This window comes from Erythrolamprus reginae, chromosome 2 (assembly GCF_031021105.1).
Source record: "Erythrolamprus reginae isolate rEryReg1 chromosome 2, rEryReg1.hap1, whole genome shotgun sequence".
NCBI lineage: Eukaryota > Metazoa > Chordata > Lepidosauria > Squamata > Dipsadidae > Erythrolamprus > Erythrolamprus reginae.
In genome coordinates this window covers 117103439-117125779 of record NC_091951.1, presented here as the reverse complement: position 1 = coordinate 117125779, position 22341 = coordinate 117103439, and the positions used below count along the sequence as shown (strand labels likewise).

Below are 22341 nucleotides of genomic sequence, written 5' to 3'. Positions count from 1 at the left end.
CTCTTTATTTAAATATGTTTTTCTGAATTCTGTTACTGGTTTTGCAAGTTACTTTGGAACAAATGTGTTAACATTCCATCTCTCTTTAACTTGACATCAGCATGCGCTTTTAATAGAAGAACATTTTGCCTCAGTGTTTTTGGCTTTGATTCCTCGTAATCAAAGCAAAGTTAAACATAATGGCTGTCTTATTTTTCAGGTCACTGAGTCAGGGTAGCACAAATTCAAACATGTTGGATGTTCAAGGAGGGGCTCACAAAAAACGTGCTCGGCGCAGCTCTCTTTTAAATGCAAAGAAGTTGTATGAAGATGCTCAGATGGCCAGGAAAGTCAAACAGTACCTATCTAACCTAAATGTGGAAACAGATGAAGAAAAAATCCAGATAATGTCACTTCAGTGTGAGCCTACATACAGCACTTGTAAGTTTTAAAAAAAAAACGTTTGAAAGGGGGCAATGTTTTCACTAAATAAATATGCAAGTCATTTACAACAGAATGTTCTACAGAATTTTCTGAAAAGACTTGATCTGTATTATCATGTCATTATTTGACTTTTGATTGAGTTTGCATAAAATTGAAAAGGTTCTTTTTACTAGTAATCTTGGTGTTTGCCAAAATTCTCTTAGTACATTGGACTGTTGCCAAGTTAGCACTTTGCAGAATTAAGGATTAATAAAAGTAACATAGTATGAATGCCAAGAAAAAGAAAGGATGAAATACCATAATAAAAGAACATTAATTATACCATTATAATTGAAAATGGGAAAAATTTAGATTTCTCATTTATGTAGATTTAATATGTAAATAGTATTACAATAAGACATTGAGAATGCATTCATATATATTACAATAATAATAAAGCTTACACACATTTTGGTAATTAATTTCAAAATGTAGGAAAGCAAAAATAATGTTTGAATGCACAATTGATACTTAATTTTAGAAATTATTTAATTTTATAAAAATGAGAGACCATCAATCATTATGAGGCATATAACCATTTTCTTGGAAATGGACCTTGCTTGATACTGTTCTTTTGGTATAAAGTTCGGTAAAGTGTGAATATATTCTATATTTCATTGTAGTTATTCCATTTATTCTCCATATTTATTAGTAACTTCATAATTTGCAGTAACATCAGGTTTTCAATTTGCTGAGCACTTAGCATTATATTTTTATTTTTCTAATGTTAAAACCTTAGTCTCTCGGGAATAAGAAGGATATGAGGAATGTATTGTTCCTGATAGCATAGCAATAAATGTAGAATTGAATATGTATTCGTACTTGTGCAAATCAGTAATGAAAAATGAAATGCAATTGTTAGTTGTGAGTTGAGTGTGCCATCTAGTGGAAATATGGGTACACCTTTTGAGGAATAAGTATATTCCTTAGTTTTGTGTTCAGATCAGGAAACTGGATTTAGATTTAGCTATAGGAGAGTGGAACTATAGCCATCACTGGGACTCAATTTAATCATAGTTGTGTTATATTCTCCTGATTTTGATGGCACAGCTTGGTGTATAATTGACTCCAGAGGTATTCCACTCAACATGTCATTTGCTATTTCAGTAGCATCCCATTTAATATTTTAATTGTGATGCTTGGTGTGTGTTATTCCTTTTCTTTGCAATATCAGTGACAAAAAATTTAAGTGAAAGACGAGGTACAAAAGCATCAGAGATGTCTCCGATGCCATTGAGATCCGTTGGCCAAACCACAAAAGCCCACTTGCATCAGCAAAACAGAATGAGTCAAGTTCTTCAAGTTCCAGCAGTTAATCTGTATCCCATTCGGAAAAAAGGACCAGCGAAAGATCATGTTGCTTTTTGTGAGTATTTTTTTCTACACTGTTATCTTTGGTGGCTCATACACACAATACAATACTGTATATATTTATAAAAACCTAATATCAAAACATAACATAGCATTAAAAAAAAGTCTTTCTAAAACTCTGATCAAAGTTGAATCTAAACTTGCAGTTTGTTAGTCTTAACCTCTGCAGTTTTAATCTGCATTGCATTTTCTGATTTCTTGGACTTGAAATGCATCTTGATTCTAGGAAAAGAGGTTTACAGATCATGTCTAGGAGTAATCATCAAATCACTTTGAATATCTACGAAGATTGTCAATCATCCCAGTCATGGTTGTCCCAAAAGGTGTTCTTTCAAAAGGCAATTGTACTTTGTTCTTCATTGATACATTTCAAGGAAACTGAACAAGCTTCTTGAATGGGAAGCAAAACGTTTTCAGAGAAAAACAAAGTCCAATTGTTTTTTGAAAAAAGCACCTTTGGGAAAATCACCTTGAGCTTTCCTGGATGGAGATATCATCTTGTCCTCATAACCCAAAATCATTAATTTATCTAACCAGTAAATAGACAAATCTGTTTCTTTTTTTTCAATAGTATTTTTTTTTTTAAAATAAAAACAAAATAAATACATTTTTTTATGGTCAAAGTGTTGTCTGTATCCCTTCTCTTACATCATTTCTAATACATAGCCAATAATACATCTTAATTCCTTTTCATTCATTCATTCATTCATTCATTCATTCATTCATTCATTCATTCATTCATTCATTCATATGACTTCTATGCCGCCCAATCCTGAAGGACTCAGGGCAGCTTACAATAATAATAAAAAATACAATATAAATAGATACAAAGGGATAAAAAAAGAAGTCGAATGTTATCTAAAACTAAAACATCTAAAACTAAAACTCCATAAAAAGGTTATTTTAAAAAAAGGCAGTCACAGTCATACACATGCACACCATTCATAGAGTTGGCCATCAAGGATGTAAATTTATGACATAATTTCAGACATAATGTTCTTTTTCAATAATTCTTTATCCTTATTTTTTTCTTATACATGCTTATTATCACATATCAATGTACGCCCTTGATTTCTAATATATTAGCCTCAATTATTTACCATAGTTTCATTTCTTGAAAACACATTTTAAATTCCCCCTCTAGTTCTTTTAGCTATCTAAATTTACATCTTAATTTAATATATGATCAAAATCAATCCAAATTTTAGTTCAAGTTTCATCTACTAAAGTATTTTGCTATATATAACATAGTTTATCTTATTTCAATTTTACATATATGAAGAACCATTTATTTTCCATCTTTCCATCTTTTCACCTTGTCCTCTGGTTTTTGGCATGCACACACACGTGAAGACCAGCTAGCCAGTGAGCATGCGCACTCCGGAAACTGGAAGATCAAATATACGTGGGGTGGCTGCTCTTCCAGTTTTCAGTGCTACGTGCATGTGAATACCAGCTGGCTGGCACCCTAGGACCCAGAAGACCAGTGAGCGATGGCTCGCGTGCCACAGGTTTACCATCACGATAATAGGCTCTTAGTACTAAAATGAATATGACTAATTTATCTTGTGTGTTTTGCAATTTTGTAAATATATAAATATATTTTGCTCCCCCCACCCCCAAAATATTTTGATCAGATTTACTTGATGAAAGAGTTCAAAAATCATTGAGGGTATCTCGAGAAAACAAAATGAAACAAAACGGTCATTAGTAGGAAAATTCCAGGCTGAATTATAAGCGTAAATATTTAATCCACAGATGCAGGTTCTCCTCAAAAGTCACTTAGTTTATCTGAAGAACCGAGCAGTAAAAAGCACACAGAAGATGACATGTCTGTGGCATCGTATTTGCATTCCAGCCCTCCTGCTTCCCCTCAGGAATCTCCACGCAAAGGTAAGAGTGGTCTCAGTCTTGAGGCTGCGTCATAGTTAATCTGACTTTGCCTTCTTCACTACATTCAAGATATTTTAGGCATTTAGATTGGGCCATATTTTAACTGTGGAGAACAAGATAAGCTTAATAAATTTATGAAAATCTTATTGTGTATGGCAGTGTTTCCCAATCTTGGCAACTTGAAGACATTTGGACTTCAGCTCACAGAATTCCCCAGCCAGCATTCACTGGCTGGGGAATTCTGTGAGTTGAAGTCCAAATATCTTCAAGTTACCAAGGTTGGGAAACACTGGTGTATGGTATCTAAATGTGTTTAAAGTATTTTAAAATGTTGCCCAAGATATTTTATGATTGGGCTCAGAGCTTAATGCCTTGGATAAATTCCTAATTACAGATACATTTGTTATTGATTGCAGTATCCTTCCAAACCTTCTGTGTTCTTTAAAAATGAATACGTTTAGTAAAAGGCAGAGAACTTTGTGAATATTTTTTGGTTGAATATTTATTTATTTATTATTTATATTTATTTATTTAGTTGGCAGGTTTCATTTCATTGCAACTCTCCAAACTTTACTTCTGCTGGAATTTGTCTCCATAAACACGTGTTTTAGTTTACTTTCTGTTAGCAATACTGTATTTAAAACAGAGTTTATGTGGCAGTGGTGGTTGTCCAGTCAATGGTAAAGGTATTATTTACAAATATATACAGTATAATTAATATTACACACTACTCATGATACAATTCATAATACATAATACACACACAGCAATATCATTTAACACACAGCAAATACATACAATAATATTTATCACAAAGCAATATAGTAATATTATTAGCACACAACAATATGCTATATTATTAGCACACAGCAATATAGTATATTATTAGCACACATCATATTCTCTTATTAGCACACAGCAAATACCTTTACAACTTAGCACATAGCAGTATAGTATATTCCCTTATTAGCACACAGCATATACATATACCATTTAGCACACAGCGATATAGTATATTCTCTTATTAGCACACAGCTTTAGGACACAGCAGTCTAATATGTTCCTGTATTTGCACACAGCAGGTACATATCCTATTTGGCAGACAGCAATATAATATATTCTCTTATTCGCATACAGCATATACATATACCGTTAGCACACAGCAATATAGTATATTCCCTTATTAGCATACAGCATTTAAATGTACCATTTAGCACACAGCAGGATTAGCACATAGCTATATCTCAGTACACATCAATAACTTAGCATCTATACTAACCAGCATATATACACTAACAACCAATAATACAATGCCATGCAATACAAAGCAACAGGAACAAAGCCCAACAGAATGCAACAGAGAGCAGCTGTCTTCCTTATATGGATAATTGAGGCCTAGCTCTTACTTTAATACCACTATTACTTTAATACCACTATTTTCTCCTAACATACAATGCTGGTTTATCTTCATATATTGAAAACCCAACCAATACAGTACGTGGTACTAACATTTTCTTATGCTTCTAAAGAGGTTACTATTTTATATTTGTTGACTGATTATCATTTTTACATAGTAACCTCTTTAGGATTTTCTCCTTTAAGAATAGACTTGGTTTGACAAAAGTAGCCCCTGCACTGATTAGCATCTCATTACAGAACTAAAAGTAGACGATCTGTCCTTTAACTAATGAAACATCCACAGTTTTGTCACTATCTCTTTAACTTCAGGATGGGGTATCTTTCTTTCCTGTATCCAAGTGTAACGTTATGCATATTGAAGAAAAGCAGTTTGTGTGATTTATTTTATATCTTCTTTTCTTTATAGTTAGTAACTCGCAGAGGTCTGAAAACTGCCAGGTTAATCTGTCTGGTTCGTCTTCTTCTCTTGCAAGTGAAACGAGCAACAAGAACAGTGGACATCGCAGCTATGGAATAGGTGGGGCTTATTTGCAAAAGAAAATCCAGCAGATGACTAGCAAGACAGCAGAAAGATCAGTCAGTATCGAAGAGCGAGAAAGTGAGGAGGATAGAGGCAAGCCGGAGCCTTTGTACAAAGCCAGGAAAAGAATGGGGTCACCCTTTGGAAGATTCAGGGAAAGAAGTAACTCCAGGGAAAGATCAGCGTTCACCTTTCGTATGGAGGCAGCATGCATGCGAGAGAGGGATAGACGCGAGAAGCAAAAGGACAGGCCCAGTATCGAGGGGCATAAAGACAGTGACCATGGAAACAGTAGCTCACTGATGTGGTTTTGTCCACAATTGAAATCAAAAAGAAGGAAGACACTATGATACGTTATGTCATTCAGCTCACGGCATTGCTGTGCCCTGGTTTTTATAGATGTTAAATATTTTGTGTTTATGGTTCTCATTCTTCCCCCTCCCCTTTGAGATGGAAATGGCCAGATGCTAAATATTTTTATCTCTCTCTTGTTTACTTTGAATATCAATATAAATGTATTAGTAGAAGTGTGGGGCATTTGCTTCTCTTTAGATGATTTAGAAAAAAAGATGCCACAAGTTCTGATGGCGATCTCTGAGCACTGATTATTCCAGCTATCTTTTAGGAAACCAAGCTTAGCCCTTCTTAAGTATCAGGTTATGACTTTATTTCCATGGAGCTTGGTTAGCTTTGTATTTCAGGCAAAAAGTCAGTACATAAATAATAGGCTACATAAAATTCTGGTTTAAATATGCTTTTACTATCATTCTTTCTAGCCCTTGAGTCAGTCACATGGTACCATATGCAATTAATTCACCTGTGCTAATAAGGGTGTGACTGCTTGTCACATAGCTGGTTTCTGTTCTGTCCATCTCAGTGTCATATTTGACCCTCATATTCTATATCAGGGGTGTCAAACTCAAGACCGGGGCTGGATTCGGCACATGAGGTGCTTAGATCTGGCCCATGGGACAACCCTGGCAACAGTGAAGGACTGGCCCGCAGTGCCTCTGCTAACAAAAATGGATCTCAGGAGGGCTGCATGTTCTGATTTTGGTCTTAAAGGGTTGCAGCAGGCCGTCCCAGCCAAAAATATTTTCACTGGCAGAGTGCTCGGACCCTCACAGGCACCCCCGACACGAGTAATGTAAAGCTGGCCTATCATTCTTTCCAGCCCTTGAGTCAGTCATGGTACCATATGCAATTAATTCACTTGTGCTAATAAGGGTGTGGCTGCTTGTCACATAGCTGGTTACTTCCATGAAACAGGTTTTTAAAAATATACTTACGGTTCTGTTAGTGAAGGTAATTTATGCAGATTGCAGTTATATTAGCAAAATAAATAAAACAATGCAGAAAAAGCTTGCTAAGCTACTTGAAATATTCAAAGATATGTAAACATAAAATTTGAGTAAAGAATTCCAATGTTACTGTTTTCTTGTATCTATATTTAGTTAGAAAGAAGTCCAAAGGAAGCCCAAGGAACTTTCAAAAAACTTCAACAAAATATTTTTCATAGTTTGTTTAGAATCCCAGTTAGTTATAATATACAGATTCAGATTGTGCTTTGCAGTTTACTGTCTAAGAGGGGGAAAAAATCAGTTGTGTATATTTAAAAACTTCGTAAACTATACTTGCTATTACAACATCAGTATGGTATGCTAAACATATACGGTATACATTTATTTATCTTTGAAGTAACATGTATAGAGCATAATTTATACAGCTGTATATTTTTTACTTTCAAATAATATTTTAAATAATTTACATTATCAGAGGATTTAATTTCATGTCCTAAATATGATTTTAATGGATACATACAAATATTAGTTATAGAAATATTAAACTGTATAGCGTAACAGCCAAATAACTATTGTAAATGTATCTATTTCCCTTTAAGTAATTTATTTTATTTATTTATTTATTTGATTTTTATGCCGCCCTTCTCCTTAGACTCAGGGCAGTTTACAACATGTTAGCAATTGCACTTTTTTTAACAGAGCCAGCATATGGCCCCCATAATCCGGGTCCTCATGTTACTAATGTTACTCTCACTTGTATAGCTCAGTCATGATCAATCAATGTTTTACTTCTCTTTCATAAACATTCTTAAAATTAGAAGATTTTGATATTTGGCTGTAATAAATTAATAATTTAATTTAATTTTTGAGATTACCAGAGCATTGTATATAGTTATTAAGTCCTTCAGAGACAGCAAATGAAATATTATACAAATGTTTATTGCCTTGGTAGTGGCAGCATATAGTTGAGCTTGGTTGATTGAGCTCAACTGTTGAAAAGAGTTGGTCTTGGTTAATAGTTAGACTCAGGAATTGAAAATTCAGCCCAAAGAATATGGAAACAAATGAACTCTTTTGATACTGTCAAGAAAATTCTGAATTTAACCATAAGGAGGTGAGATTAACTTGAGAACCCATTTACTTTTTAATGAGGGAACAGATCTCATCTATAAGCATCAGAAGTACAGTATATTAGAGAAGAACTTAGTTTAGTGGTTGATTTCACTTAATCTTCAAACTCATTATATACCCCAATTTAAAAAGAACCTTTTGAAGAAGAATATTTGGCAGCCTTCCCTTCCCCATTGCTTTATTACAACCATTGGTCAGGTTGATGGGAGTTCCATGATAAAAGGCATTAAGGGGAAATAATGTAAATATTGTGGAGAATGTTTTCTACAATCACCAAGCCTGCAAGATGTTTTTAAAACATAGTACTATTCAGTAGGAGAAACACTGGAAGATGTTGTGTATATTTTTTCTTTTCACAGCTAGTTTTGTTAAATGAGCTAGTGTCTTTTAAATACAAAACTGGAAATAGAGTCATTCCGTGTGAAATGGACCAATTTTAAAGATCATCCCCACCTTCTCAGATTTTGATGAAATTTGGCACATAGTTTCTTTATGATATAAAACTATGCTGTACAAAATGTTAGTTCAACAGACTAAAAATTGGGAGTTCTAGGAGACCTGAAATAAAGTTTGCAAAATGCTGAGTTGGCAAAAATGACATTTTGGCCCAACTTATAGAAGCTGTAAATGCAGCAGTTTCAGTAGTATGTTGGTGATATTTGGGGAACCTGCGCACCTTGTAAGGTTTTATAAACTGGCAAAACCCCATGTACCTAGTCCTCTTACTTTTTTCATGGTTCAGGCTCAAACATTGCAAAAAAATCCTGAAAAATGAATTTACAGCAATCTACAGGCTGCTGTAGTTTCAAAACTACTTGGCATTTCAGGTTGATTTTTGGCAGGTGTAATAAGTACACAGCTGCAATGAGGATTTCCAATTTGCAGCACTTTCTGTTAAGTTGTTGAAAAAATATAAGAGTTCAAAGTTGTTACTTAACTGGGTTTTGCCAAATTTTGGCTATCTATGATGCCCTGTTTCATCCTGTGGGACAGCTTCAATCCTCTTCACTTTAGCACCATTAGAAAGAGCAGATTACCTTCTTTAAGAACATATTGTTTTCATTTTGGTGTCTCTTCATATAAGGATTGAAAAAAATTCCTCAACTGTTTGTGGGTAGCCTGTGATTTCTGTACTGTACCCTTGATACAAGTGCAGTAAAAGTGATTCTTTTTTCAATAAGTAGCATTTTTTTAAAAAAATAAAGAACACAAGATATTATAAGACTGTGTTCAAAAATATTAAAAAACAGGAATGTTTGTTAGGAAATGGAAGGGTGAGGCCAGGTTTCAAATAAGGGTCCGAAAAAGTGGGATTTTTGTCAGTATTGTTGCATAGTAGAGGAAACAGGCCCATTGATGATTCTAATGGCTGTATAAGTCAATTAGTGCTTTAAACATGCGTTGGTCCATAGTGGCTTGTCGCCAAGAGGTCATGCCTGATGGTGGGCATCTTACACGAGGTTCCCAAGCCTCTTTGGGGTGTCTTTGCCTAGGTTCCCAAGCCTAAAGGAGGTATCTTAATGGTTCCCAAGCCATAGTAAAACATTAGTGCTGCAGAGATAAGAATTTTTCACTGATAATTTTTGCTGGATTTTTTGGTAATTTATACTGTTGTCTAAGTGCTGTAGTTGCTGCTACTGGAAGAACTGCTAGAATATGCTGTTCAGGAATCCAACAGGAATCTCTTCTGCTAGGCCAATCTGCACATGAGAAAAGAATTAGTAAAGCAACTAGCAGCTCAGGCTAGCTTGCAACGAGCATTAAAAAAAAAAGCCAAATTTTCACAGCAAAAGGCTTGTTTGAATTTTGCAAACAAATAAATAAATAAAATCAAGTTCATTTTTGTTTCCAGTGATGAAATTGAATCTTCATAATCTGCGCAAGAGAAACGATTCAGTAAAGCTTCCGCAGTTGCTGGAACTCATGAAAATCACCAGTTTATTCCAATTGACTTGAACTAAATATCATTAAGTAGAGTGTCAAATGATTCTTCCTCATTTGTTGCCAAGCTTTGTAAGTCAGAGGACGCAGTGAGTGTACCGTCCATAGCAGAAAATAGATAGTTGCAGACAATTCACCACAAATAAGACGTTAGACTAATATTCCCATCATGTGCTACATGAGAAATAAAATTTAAATTCAATATAATCAGATATTTTCTTAAATATCTAGTCTTTCAGAAAACAAAGGCACTTTTACCGTGTTTGCAAATGCAGTGAAACAAAAATTGGAGGGAATTGAAACAACTTGCACAGCTAAATCAATATATCCTTATTTAATATGTTGAAAAAGCATATGCACTTGATTCTATGGAGTCTAGCTGGCTCATTGCTTTTGATTGCAGTATCCTTGTACTTGATTAGCTGGAAAGCAAAATTTCTCCAGGTTTGTCTAGCTTTGAAGAAGCCGTACTTGCTGCACTTGAAAGTCCTGGTTGGTTTAGCATATAACAGCCTCTTTGAAACAGATCCGTGAAAGAAGTTACATAGTTTTTGTCCCTTAAATTAAAGGTCAAATTAATTCATAAAGGAATTATTCCATTCTGTTGCATTTTATTGTTTTCCATTGAGCAAAAGGAACTCGCATGAAACAAACGATGAAAAGTCTTTAAGAAAACAGATAAAACGGTGAAAAACTATTTCTGAAGCAAAACTATGAATGGCGGTGTGAATACATTTTCTCTCAATGCTGTCTTCTCATGTCATGTTTAGGCTATGCTCTGATCCCGTCTGCCAAATCTGAGAATTTTTCCGATTCCAGCCATAGTGAGATCTCTTCACGATCCAGCATTGTCAGCAACTGTTCTGCTGACTCCATGTCTGCAGCCCTTCAAGATGAGAGATGTCTGCCTCAGACGATGGTGATGGATGCAGTTGGGGCAGGGGAACGGAGGGAGCCTTTTCAGCCACCACTTGAATACAACCAGTCTTGCCCTGGGTAAGAATCATCTTTTTTCGTCCAGGATGGTTATTGATAGTCTATCTTTTAGGACAAAAACAAAAAGGCACCTCATAAGCTATTTGAAGAATTATACATTTGAAAATCTCACAGCAGATGTTTAAGATCTCCGGGACCACCTTCTGCCGCTCGAATCCCAGTGACCAGTCATGTCCCACAGAGTTGGCCTTCTCCGGGTCCCGTCAACTAAACAATGCCGTTTGGCGGGACCCAGGGGAAGAGCCTTCTCTGTGGCGGCCCCGACCCTTTGGAACCAACTCCCCCCAGATATCAGAGTGGCCCCCACCCTCCTTGCCTTTCGTAAGCTCCTTAGAACCCACCTCTGTTGTCAGGCATGGGGAAATTGACATTTCCCTCCCCCTAGGCTTATAAAATTTATGCATGGTATGCTAGTATGTATGATTGGTTTCTAAACTGGGGTTTTTTAAATTAACTTAAATATTAGATTTGTTTACATTGTATTGTTGTTGCTGTGAGCCACCCCGAGTCTGCGGAGAGAGGCGGCATACAAATCTGATAAATAAATAAATAAATAAATAAATAAATAAATAAATAAATAAATAAATAAATAAATAAATAAATAAATAAATAAATAAATAAATAAATAAATAAAGAAAGAAAGAAAGAAAGAAAGAAAGAAAGATAAATTAACAAATCTCTAGGGTGTTTCCCAAGGACCTTGGTTTAATGGCTCTGTGGGAGGATAAGAAAAGATCCAGCTGAATTAGCTTCTGGACTGGTCTTTGCCTGTTTCTTCCCTGCCTCCTTTCCTCTTAAGAGACTCTTCCCACGGGGCAGGTGGTGATAATTGACTGGTATGCCATAACATTGAGATGTTGCATTCAAGTCATTTGCTGCTTGTGGTGTCATCACACTCAAGGGGATTATTAGCCTGCTGAAAAACCATTTAGCATTTCACAGAAGGACAAGCCGTAGTTTCTGTTGAAAGAATCTCAAGATTTAGAATTCTCCCCATTTTGGAAAAGCTTAAGTTGGTGTAAGTGGGAGAAAATGTATGGAAGTGAGATTTAAATAAATTCCCTCTGGTATATCATGCTTCAAATGCATTAAAAAGACAAAAGAGGTAGGATTTTTTTGTTGTTGTTTAAGATACAACATGATGTGATAGTTGTTTCATGGTTCTGCCATGCAGGGAGGAGATGCATTTCCAGGCAAGTGCCCATTATATGTAGTCACCCTTCTGGTTATTTCTGTTACTGCTGCCAGCAAAAGGCTAAAGAATTGCTGTTGTTTTAAAAGTATTTTTGGTGGCCCTAGTTTCTTAAGAAAATCTTGGACACATTCACACAATATTCTTGAATATAGCAGCACAATTTCTACTGTTTTGTTTTCTACTGATTATTCCCTGCCAAATTTTTTATTTTTTTATTTATCAAATTTACATACCACCCATTTCACTAAGTGACAGCAGTTTATAAGTAAAAAACAAATAATAATCCTTACCAAAGGATTTTACAAAATAAAGATCCCAATGTTTAATCCCCTAATGGGATGTTTAATAATACAGTGGAACCCCGACATAAGAGCTGCTCTACTTAAGAGCAACTCGAGATAAGAGCTGGGAGGGGAGAGATATTTTTGTTCTACTTACAAGCCCAAATTCGAGATACAAGCGCCAAGGAGCTGTCTCCTGAAGCCAAACGCTAACTTCCGCGTTCGGCTTCAGGAGACAGCTGCGAAGCGGCGCGCATGTTTTAAAAGGTTGCAGCCGGCCTGGGGGGCTCGGGGGGGTGCTTGCAGCTTTCTTTCTTGCTCTTTTTCTTTCTCTCTTTTACCTTCCCTTCCTCTATTTCTTCTTTTCTTTCTCCTTCCCACCTTCTTCCCTCCCTCCCTCCCTTCACTCATTCCTCTCTTACTCTCCCCTTTCATAAGTTTCCTTGCTTCCTTCGTCATTTCATGTCCCTTCCCCCTTTCTTTCTTTCTTTCTTTCTTTCTTTCTTGCTCTTTTTCTTTCTCTCTTTTACCTTCCCTTCCTCTATTTCTTCTTTTCTTTCTCCTTCCCACCTTCTTCCCTCCCTCCCTCCCTTCACTCATTCCTCTCTTACTCTCCCCTTTCATAAGTTTCCTTGCTTCCTTCCTCTGTTCCTGTCCCTTCCCCCTTTCTTTCTTTCTTTCTTTCTTTCTTTCTTTCTTTCTTTCTTTCTTTCTTTCTTTCTTTCTTTCTTGCTCTTTTTCTTTCTCTCTTTTACCTTCCCTTCCTCTATTTCTTCTTTTCTTTCTCCTTCCCACCTTCTTCCCTCCCTCCCTCCCTTCACTCATTCCTCTCTTACTCTCCCCTTTCATAAGTTTCCTTGCTTCCTTCCTCTGTTCCTGTCCCTTCCCTCTTTCCTTCCTTCCTTCCCACCCTCCGTCCATTCATTCACCCATTCCTCTCTTGATCGCTTAAAGCCGGTCCCTGGTGCAAAAAGGGTTGGGGACCTCTGTCCTACAGGATTGGGTGGCAGAGAAGTTGAACATATGTAAATTTAAAAGTTTAAGAAAGTTTACAAGTTAAGTGAAAGAAACTTCATTATTCATTTATATGTACATGTACATTTCTTCATTAAAAACATGTCTTTCTGCATAATTTAGACTAACTTTGTGAGTTTTTTGAGGGCTGGAACCAATTAAAATTATTTACATTAATTCCTATGGGGAAAAGTCGTTCGAGATAAGAGCTGCTCGACTTAAGAGCCCAGGTCCGGAACGAATTAAACTCGTATCTCGAGGTACCACTGTAGTTTGCTTCTAATATCTTTTAAATGCAAAGATGAGTTTGTAAGTATGTTGAAATTTCTGTAATTTACAAGCAAAAACATATGAATATTACTGGTCAGTAGTCGCTGGAAAAAGAGAAACAAAGATAAACTATATTTAGAGTCTGAAAGGAATTGGCCAGCTCATAAATCTAATAAATAATAATAATAAGATAATATTTGCTGATTTTAGAAAAATGTGGCAGAAAGGGACAATTATTTTATTCAGAAAAAAATCATAGATCAAGCTTTGTTATTTATTAGATGTATCTGGGCAAACAATAATTAAGACTATTGCCACATTCAGTTAATAATTTTAAAACGTTGAAGAGCAAAATATATTTTCTTACTCTTTTGAACTATAAAACTTAGCAATTTTAACCCTGATTTGCTTGCATGGTCATTTCAACACCAGTTTTATTTTCCTTCCAATTTGTGCTGTCTTCAGTTTAAGCTGGCCTCTGCCTAGACCTCCAGTGATCCGAGGGCTGCCTGTCCCATCATCCATGAGCACCGAGGAGATTTCTCATGAGCACCTCACCATAGAAGCAGCAGATAGCGGCCGTGGAAGCTGGACCTCTTGTTCGAGTAACTCTCATGATAATTTTCAAAACATACAGAACCAAAAGGGGTGGGACCTATTAAACTCTTACCGCCAGGCTCATTTAGAAAGGGCCATTGCTGAAGTGGACCCACCCAGCTGCTGTTCTGAAGAGACTCATTTGCAGTCACATAGCCATTCAGACGGTAGTCGGCAACCCAAAACTGGCATGGACTTCGACCAGTCCAGACACAGCTGGGCTTCATCTACTTCTCTGTCAGACATGCACGAAACGAACTATGGGACCGTAAAACGAAGAGGACTGGAGAGCTTAACAGCACAGCAAGCTGAAGTTTTGGACGCTAAAACAGGCAGTGATGCAGCTTACAAAACTGTCACTTCGAGTACAGAACATGGCCTCATAGGTAAGTGTGATGAAAAGCCAGTGAATGTTTCCACAGCTGTTGTGTATTATCTAGTTGAGCTGTTAAGGAATGGTTTCAACAGCCCTCATGGCCAATTTGCATGTAAAAAGTAGTTCTTGTACACATGTCTTCAATCAACTCAAGTGACAGCCCTCTGCTGGAGTGTCTCCAGACTTCCTTAGGGTTAGGGTGGGATTTAAAATAATAGGCAGCATGTTTTATTGACTGGTAGGGGAGAGAGACAGCTTGTGTAGCTATTTGAAATTTTTTGTATATTTTCTGATAAGAAATTTCTTGCACTTCTTTTTTAAGAATTAGATTTCTTTTTTGACCATTCACACTAAGTATCACCAATCTGGGGGGAAAATTTGTGATGGACAAATCCAATTGAGATATTTTTATCTCCAGCAATTTGTCAGTGCATGCATTTTCGCTTTGCCTTCAAGGCAGGAAGGAAATCTTCTTCATGTATCATTTCCCAAGCTTGTCATATTGACCGTCAATCAAATACCTATTATTGTAGGAAACAACTATTTTGAGAAGCAGCAGAGACTCCATGCCAAATTCAATTAAACTGAAGTTGAAAGATGTCTCATAAAATATTCTTTTGTGCCATTTGTAGCATTGCTTTCATACAAAAGGGTACTTTTTTGTAAGGGTACTTTTTTGTAAAGAAATTATTGTTCTTGCACTGAATCAAAATTTCCTTGGATATTAACATCATGTGCATCCTTCAGTCTTGAAAGACTGTGATATCGTGCTCTTGAAAGAGTTCTTAAAGTGCCATATGCAAAACTAGAGTAACCTTTCCAGAGCACAAGGCCTAGGTAGGTTAGTATGGAGGGTTGACTGTTACCCAATCAGCAGATCCCCCTTCTCCACATCTCTAAAATAATCCAATGAAATGGCAAACCAATATGATTGGTTCCAGCTACGTCGCAGGAATACACAGTCATGAACTGCTTCCGGGACTCTGGCTCTGGATTTTGCCTCAAGGTTTACTCCTGAAGCCTTTTCCAATTATGGAAGGCAGTGGAGGTTTGCAGTCAGAGTTTCCCTTATGTAGACATTAAAAGATTAACTGTGGCAAGGGTATTTATTTCTCTTTGCAGATTAAGAAAGCACAGTATTATTACATGTACATAAAAATTGCCCCCTAGTTCTTTTGAACACCCTTTCTTAAAGGGCATATGTGGAATGCTGCATTCTGGAAGGTGACACTGCTTCTATAGCCACATAAGCCATGCCCATGTACTGTGGAAAGGAATGTGAAAGCAATATTTTAAAAAGCCAGATATAATGGGAAGAATGCATAGAAAGGAACAGTAGCTTTTGCTCAGTGGTTAAGAAAAAAAAAGTGTTTTTTTCAGTGTCCAGTGGTTTCTGTTCCTTAATGCTGTCTTCGCATCTATATTTATTTCAGATTTCAATTCATGTTTAAATGAATCATATGCTGCAGACTATCATAACCACTATACTAAAGTGTATCTTGCACATTCTGTGTTTGCCTAACTTAATCAGCTACCCATCCATTTATTACTCTCCAGTTTCCCAATACCATGACTATGGGGAAAGCAATTTAGGTATTTAAAAAAAAATATTCTAGAGTTCTGTTTGTTGAAAGTTTAGGGTCCAGCCCCTGAAACCCAATGCCTTTCTTTTCCAAGTACTTTTGAAAAGCATGTCTTCTGTGTGCTGCTGGGATCAAACTCTGGTCGTTTGTTAGGGACCGGGTTTAGATTTAGCTTGAACTACGCCCTCTGTTTACTTTAGTAGCCAGTTTTCAAAATTTGAAAACGACTGATCTCTCTCCAGTTTGGACTTTCCTTCAGCCTGAATTTCTCCTCCACCTTATTGAGGGCGTTTTTGAGAATGCCTTGTTGTCCTAGAGCTGCTATTGCTGCTAGCAATATGCAGGTTACCGTGCTTCCCTGAAAATAATGCATGTCCCCATAATGAGGCCAATTAGGCTTTTCAGCACATACACTGAAATAAGCTCGCCCACCCCCAAAATAAGCTCCCTCAACTACTTTTGTGGGGAAAAGGGAAGAAATGCTGGAAGACTCTCTTTTTGTGTTGGGCACTCTTAGCTGGGAGAGCAAGAGCAAGCGAGAGGCGGGTACAGGTAGAGCAGCATGTGGAAACATGCTCCTGCCTGCGAGGAGGTGGAGGCTGGTCAGGTACAGGAAGCCCACAAGCATAGGGCTTGAGCAGCAGACAGGTGCATTCAGCCTGTCCCTGTCACTGGGCATGAAGCAGCCAAGCTTTCCAGGTATCTGCTGGTGGAGCCATGTGCTGGCCTGCAGCTGCTGCCACTGTTTCCTGCAGCAGTGGTATGCTGCAACTCTTGGGCACTCGCAGCTTGTGCCTCTATAGCTACTGACGTTGCAGAGCGATGCAGACAGTTAGAGTGCTGGGCCAAGGCCATATTTCAGGGTTCAAAAAATACAAGGCCCTGTCTTATTTTCAGGGAGTCTGGTATACTGGCAAAAACCGCCTCTGCCTAGCTTCAGAGGCAGTCGGAGTCCCTGCCCCATGTGGGCTAAACTTGTTAGACATGGAGTAGAGCGTTTGGCAGCAGTGAGGATTTGCCTCTCCTCTGTAGCCTGTTTGATGTGCTGTCACTTTGGCCAGTTCCAGCACTCAATTTCGGATGTTCCCCTTAGGGCCATTATTTAAAGCCGCGATGCTCATTTCACCTCAGTTTCTATCAGTGGTCATTTTTCTTCAGCAGAGTGCTGTTTTCAGGCAGAATTTGCAGTGGGTATTTGACCGTCATAGAGCTGATTCCTGGGCACTGAGTGTGCCGGTGACCAATTTGAAAATGGCTTCCACAGTGAGGCTTCCCATCACCATTTTGCAAGAGGATTTGCTCACAGTAAATTACATTGTTTCACCTTGCTGCCAATTCAGAGCCTCTGTCCGCTATTTAAAGTGAAGAAGTATGGGTGAGTATTGCCTTTGGGGATCCATGGCCCTACCATCACCCAGCCCAATTTGGCTATTGATATTAACTTCGGTGTCCCTGGCCTATGGCTATACTCCTCATGGACCCTTGAGGTCTACCCCTTCATTGAGGTCGACCTGTTGTCCGTTGGGGTTCCAGTACCTTGCCAACTTTGACTATCTTAATGGCTGGCAAATCTGATAAACCGACAAGGGAGGAGGCATCCACTTCTGCTGTCTCCCAGAAGGCCACATCTAAAAGCCATACCTCTAGGGAGAAGGGCAAGGTTTCTGTCATCATCAGCAGTGCCCGTTAAAGATAGGGGGAGCTTTGGGCTTTTGAGAAGCCTCAAAAGCAGGCTGCCATGTCTCAGGCACCTCAACCTTTGACTGAGCTGCCACTCCAGGCACCACTGTCTGCACAGCCCTTGCTTCCTTCCCCATCTCAAGTAGCTCCTCCACTTCAGCTCACTTGTGCCTACAGGAACTGCAACTGAGAGGGATTGGATCATCCTTCCATAGTTCAGGTCATTGACCTTGAGACCCCTTTGCAAGAGATTCCAGGCCAAGGGGCCAATCTTACCCGACTCCACCCCTCTCTATTTCAAGAGCACCTCCTTTGACTACCTTTACCCCCACAGTGGCAGCTCTGCCTCAGGGTTGGTGCCTGGCAACATCTTCTGCCAAAATTACAAGACATGATTGCCAATGCCTACTCACAGGGCATTGCTATAAGTCTCCATCAAAGGTCTATTTACCCTGCCATTCTTGCCCCTATGCAGGAAGTTTAGTCTAGTGTTGATGAGGCTTACTCTTGCCACTCATTGGAATTCAGTGAGGCTTCCATGCAGGGTGAAGGGAGCGTGATAGATGAAAATATGTCTGATGACGAAGGTCTGATTCCAGACCAACCGGCTTTCACCGGGCTTTTCAAACTGGCCCTGTTCCAGACACTGCTCCACAAACCCAAGCTCAAAGTGAACCTTGGTGTAGCTGCGAAGTCTTCAGAACCATCTGTTGGCATTGACCCAGCTGCCGGTCTGTTCTCTGAGCCTGAACGAGAGACCAAATTTCTTCCATTGTCAAAAATTTTCATTTGATGCCATCAAAAGATCTTGGTGTCATCCCTTCAACACCCCTGGCCTGACAAGCTGTTGCAGCTTCCCTCTGCGGACACTCCTGTGGCCAATCTGGTGTCTTCGGCTGTTTTTCCATCTAAAGTATCGGAAGGCCTTAAGCCTGACAACTGGAAAGCCGAGTCTATGCTGCAGAAGTCTCACCAAGCGGCTGCTTGGTCTTGGAGGCAAGCTACGGCTGCAGCATTCTTTAACCGGACCTCAATCATGTTAATCAGGGAGATGCAGTCTAAATTGGGTCCAGAGGATTTGTGGCTGAGTTCTGTGGATGCGATTCTCAACTCCGCCAAATTCAGATCCTGAGCTAGTGTCACATCTCACCAAATTCTTTCGCTCTGCATTTGGCAGGCGGATACACATTTTAAATGGCGCCTAACGGCTGCCCCCTTCACAGGGGATTGTTTATTTGGCAACTCCCTCAACTCGATCCTGGTGAAGGATAGGGACAAGCGCAAGGTTTTGCTCAGAGTACATAGAAGGGTGGATAGACACTCCATTCCATTCTTTTTTCGGCAGCCCTTTCAGCCCGACTCTTCCTTTGGTGGCTCCCAGTTCCAGAAGTCATATTTTCAGGGGGGTGACAGACCCAGTTGAGATGCCTCTTTAGGGAATCTGGGTCTCGGGGCTTTCAGTGATCTAAATGACTTCAGAGAGGCTATTCCCATTGGTGGCAGGCTTCAACATTTTGCCACCCAATGGGAGTTCATGTCTTCGGACATCTGGGCATTACAAGCCATCCAACTCAGCCATCCAACTCTGGATGTGTGGCAGGCCAGTAATGGATATGTTTGGGACTCGTCTCACTATGCCACTCCCCAGATTCTTCCCCTGCTTCACATCATAAGGAGCAGAAAGGGTCAATGCCCTCTGCAGTCCATGGCCGACAGGGTCTTGTATGCCTTTTCTTCCCCTCATTCTGAGGATGATTCAGAAGATGCTAGCTGATGTTGTTCATTGGCCCTGATGCCCTTGGTTTGCAGATCTGGTGGAACTTTCTGCGTCAGTCATGGGGTCCTGTTATCAAGTACAGTGGTGCCTCGTGATACGAACCCCTCGTGATATGAACCCCTCGTGATATGAACCCGGGGTTCGGAAATTTTTTGCCTCTTCTTACGAACTTTTTTCGGCTTACGAACCCACCGCAGATCGCAAAATGGTGCTCCGCTGGGCGCCGCCACCCAGCTATCACCTTTTAAAACAGCCCGGGGGGGGGGTTCTCGGCGTTCCCCCGAACCCGAACTTTTTGGGTTCGGGTTCGGGAGGCTGCCGAGAAGCGCCGCCGCCTGGCTGTCACCTTCTGAAACAGCCAGGGGGCTTCTCGGCGTTCTCCTGAACGCCGAACCTGGAAATTCGGGTTCAGGTTCCGGAGTCCGCCGAGAAGCGCCTGGCTGTTTCAGAAGGTTACAGACGGGCGGTGCCGCCCGGTGGAGCGCCGTTTGTGCAATCGTCAGCGGCGTTTTTGGCCGATCTGGAGGCTGGAAAGGAGGTGGGGAATCCCAATAGGGAATTCCATGGGCGGAGCTTAGACGTCACGAAGACGTCCTTCCTGGAGGCTGAAACGTGGCCTCCAGGAAGGACCTCTTCGTGACGTCAAAGCTCTGCCCATGGAATTCCCTATTGGGATTCCCCTGCTCCTCTCCAGCCTCCAGATCGGCTGAAAACGCCGCCGCTGATCGCAAAAATGGTGCTTTGCCGGGCGGCGCCACCCATCTGTAACCTTCTGAAACAGCCGTGCGCTTCTCAGCGGACTCTGGAACCTGAACTTCCAGGTTCGGCGTTCGGGAGAACGCCGAGAAGCCCCCCGGCGGTTTTAAAAGGTGACAGCTGGGTGGCGGCGCCCAGCGGAGCGCCATTTTGCGATTTCCCCCCCCCCTTTGCACACATTAATCGCTTTTACATTGTTTCCTATGGGAAACAAATGTTTCGTCTTACGAACCTTTTGCCTTACGAACCCACTTCTGGAACCAATTAAGTTTGTAAGATGAGGTATTACTGTATGTTCACTGCCTTGAGTTGATCAAAATATATTTTTTAAAAGTGGGATAACAAATAAATAGAATGAAATCCAGTTCATAAACAATTTGCTTGTACCATTACTTTCATGTTCAAAAACAAGAGGCCCATGTATTAACATTTCATTTTTAAAGACAAAACTAACTACTGAAAGTTTGTGCAGGATTATAACTGACCTCCACAAATCCAGTATTGACTTCCCAATCAAATTTACCATTTCACAGCTTTGACCCTGTTATTTCCTTACTAATTTTTGCAGCTGCCTTTTTTTGTTTTCCGAAGGATGCAGAATTAAGCCACATTTTAAAAAGAATTTCTCAGATTCATAGTACAGCTGAGAATTAAACACGATATGCAGTCAACCACTTTCTGCTTAAATCAAAATACCTATTTATAATGTTATTTTTTATTTTATAATCCCAAAAGAGGCTTACTCCATTCCAATAAAATAATGATTTCTGTAAAATGAAGACTGTCCTTTGGTAGTCTTTTTTCTTTTTTTTACTATTTTTAAAAACCAGCAGTTTTAGAATTGAAATGGCTGCAAATTGCATGCTTTGTCACAGTAAATAATCTTGATTTGGAAACTTCAGGAAACTTCAGCTTTAGCAATGCACCCCGATTTGTCTTTTGTAGAGTAGAAAGTGTAAGATAGATCATAATATTTCAGTGTTCTTTTTTGCTCCTCCTACCCCATTAATAGATTCTTCAAGATTTCAGACTGCAATTATTGCCCTTTTTTAAATACAGGTAGTCCTCCACTTACCACCACAATTGAGCCCAAACATGCTGTTGTTAAATGAGACATTTGTTAAGTGAATTTTGCCTCATTTCGCAACCTTTCTTGCCACAGTTGTTAAGTGAATATCTGCAGTTGATATGCTAGTAGTCCAGTTGTTAAGTGCATTTAGCTTCCCCATTGACTTTGCTTGTCAGAAGGTCTCAGAAGTTGATCACATGATCTTGGGACACAGCAACGTTAATCATTATGACTAGTTGCCAAGCATCCAAATTTTTATTATGTGATCATGGGAATGCTACAACGATCCTGTGAAAAACGGTCATAGGTTTGAATGGCCGTTAAATGAACAGTTATAAGTGGAGGGCAACCAGTATGCATATGTAGGTGACAGCCAGAGATGACTGACAATTATATAATATTGGAATTTACTTGGAAAATTTTGCAATAGATAGGGAAGTGTTCAGTGTTCAGAATAGCATTACAGTGTGGTGCTACAAACCTAGTAATCTCTTACCCCTACTCCAGGATCCATGGAAATGTTTGATTATTTTTTCTCCCAAGATCAGTCCTTCCTACCTGTCTCCAAAGGGAAGAAATACATATCATTTTAGGGCCCTGAATTACCTTTTCAAAAAAAGCAAGTTTGCAAATCTAAATTTGTAAAAGAGATCACGCTCAGGGGCATCAAAAAAGCAAGTCTGGCAGGTGGGCACATTCAGTTGAAACC

At 39.1% G+C, this 22341-nt stretch overlaps 1 protein-coding gene across 4 annotated transcripts in view; it reads left to right on the top strand.

Annotated features, from left to right (window-relative positions):
• Nucleotides 1-22341, top strand: part of RAPGEF6 (Rap guanine nucleotide exchange factor 6) — a 180495-nt gene that overhangs the window by 149269 nt on the left and 8885 nt on the right. For all 4 annotated transcript variants that reach the window (XM_070739274.1, XM_070739273.1, XM_070739276.1 and 1 more), the window contains 6 exons: nt 200-420; nt 1637-1828; nt 3592-3726; nt 5552-5662; nt 10809-11034; nt 14260-14777. In XM_070739274.1, the coding sequence (XP_070595375.1) occupies nt 200-420; nt 1637-1828; nt 3592-3726; nt 5552-5662; nt 10809-11034; nt 14260-14777 (1403 nt within the window). The remainder of the gene's footprint in view (nt 1-199; nt 421-1636; nt 1829-3591; nt 3727-5551; nt 5663-10808; nt 11035-14259; nt 14778-22341) is intronic.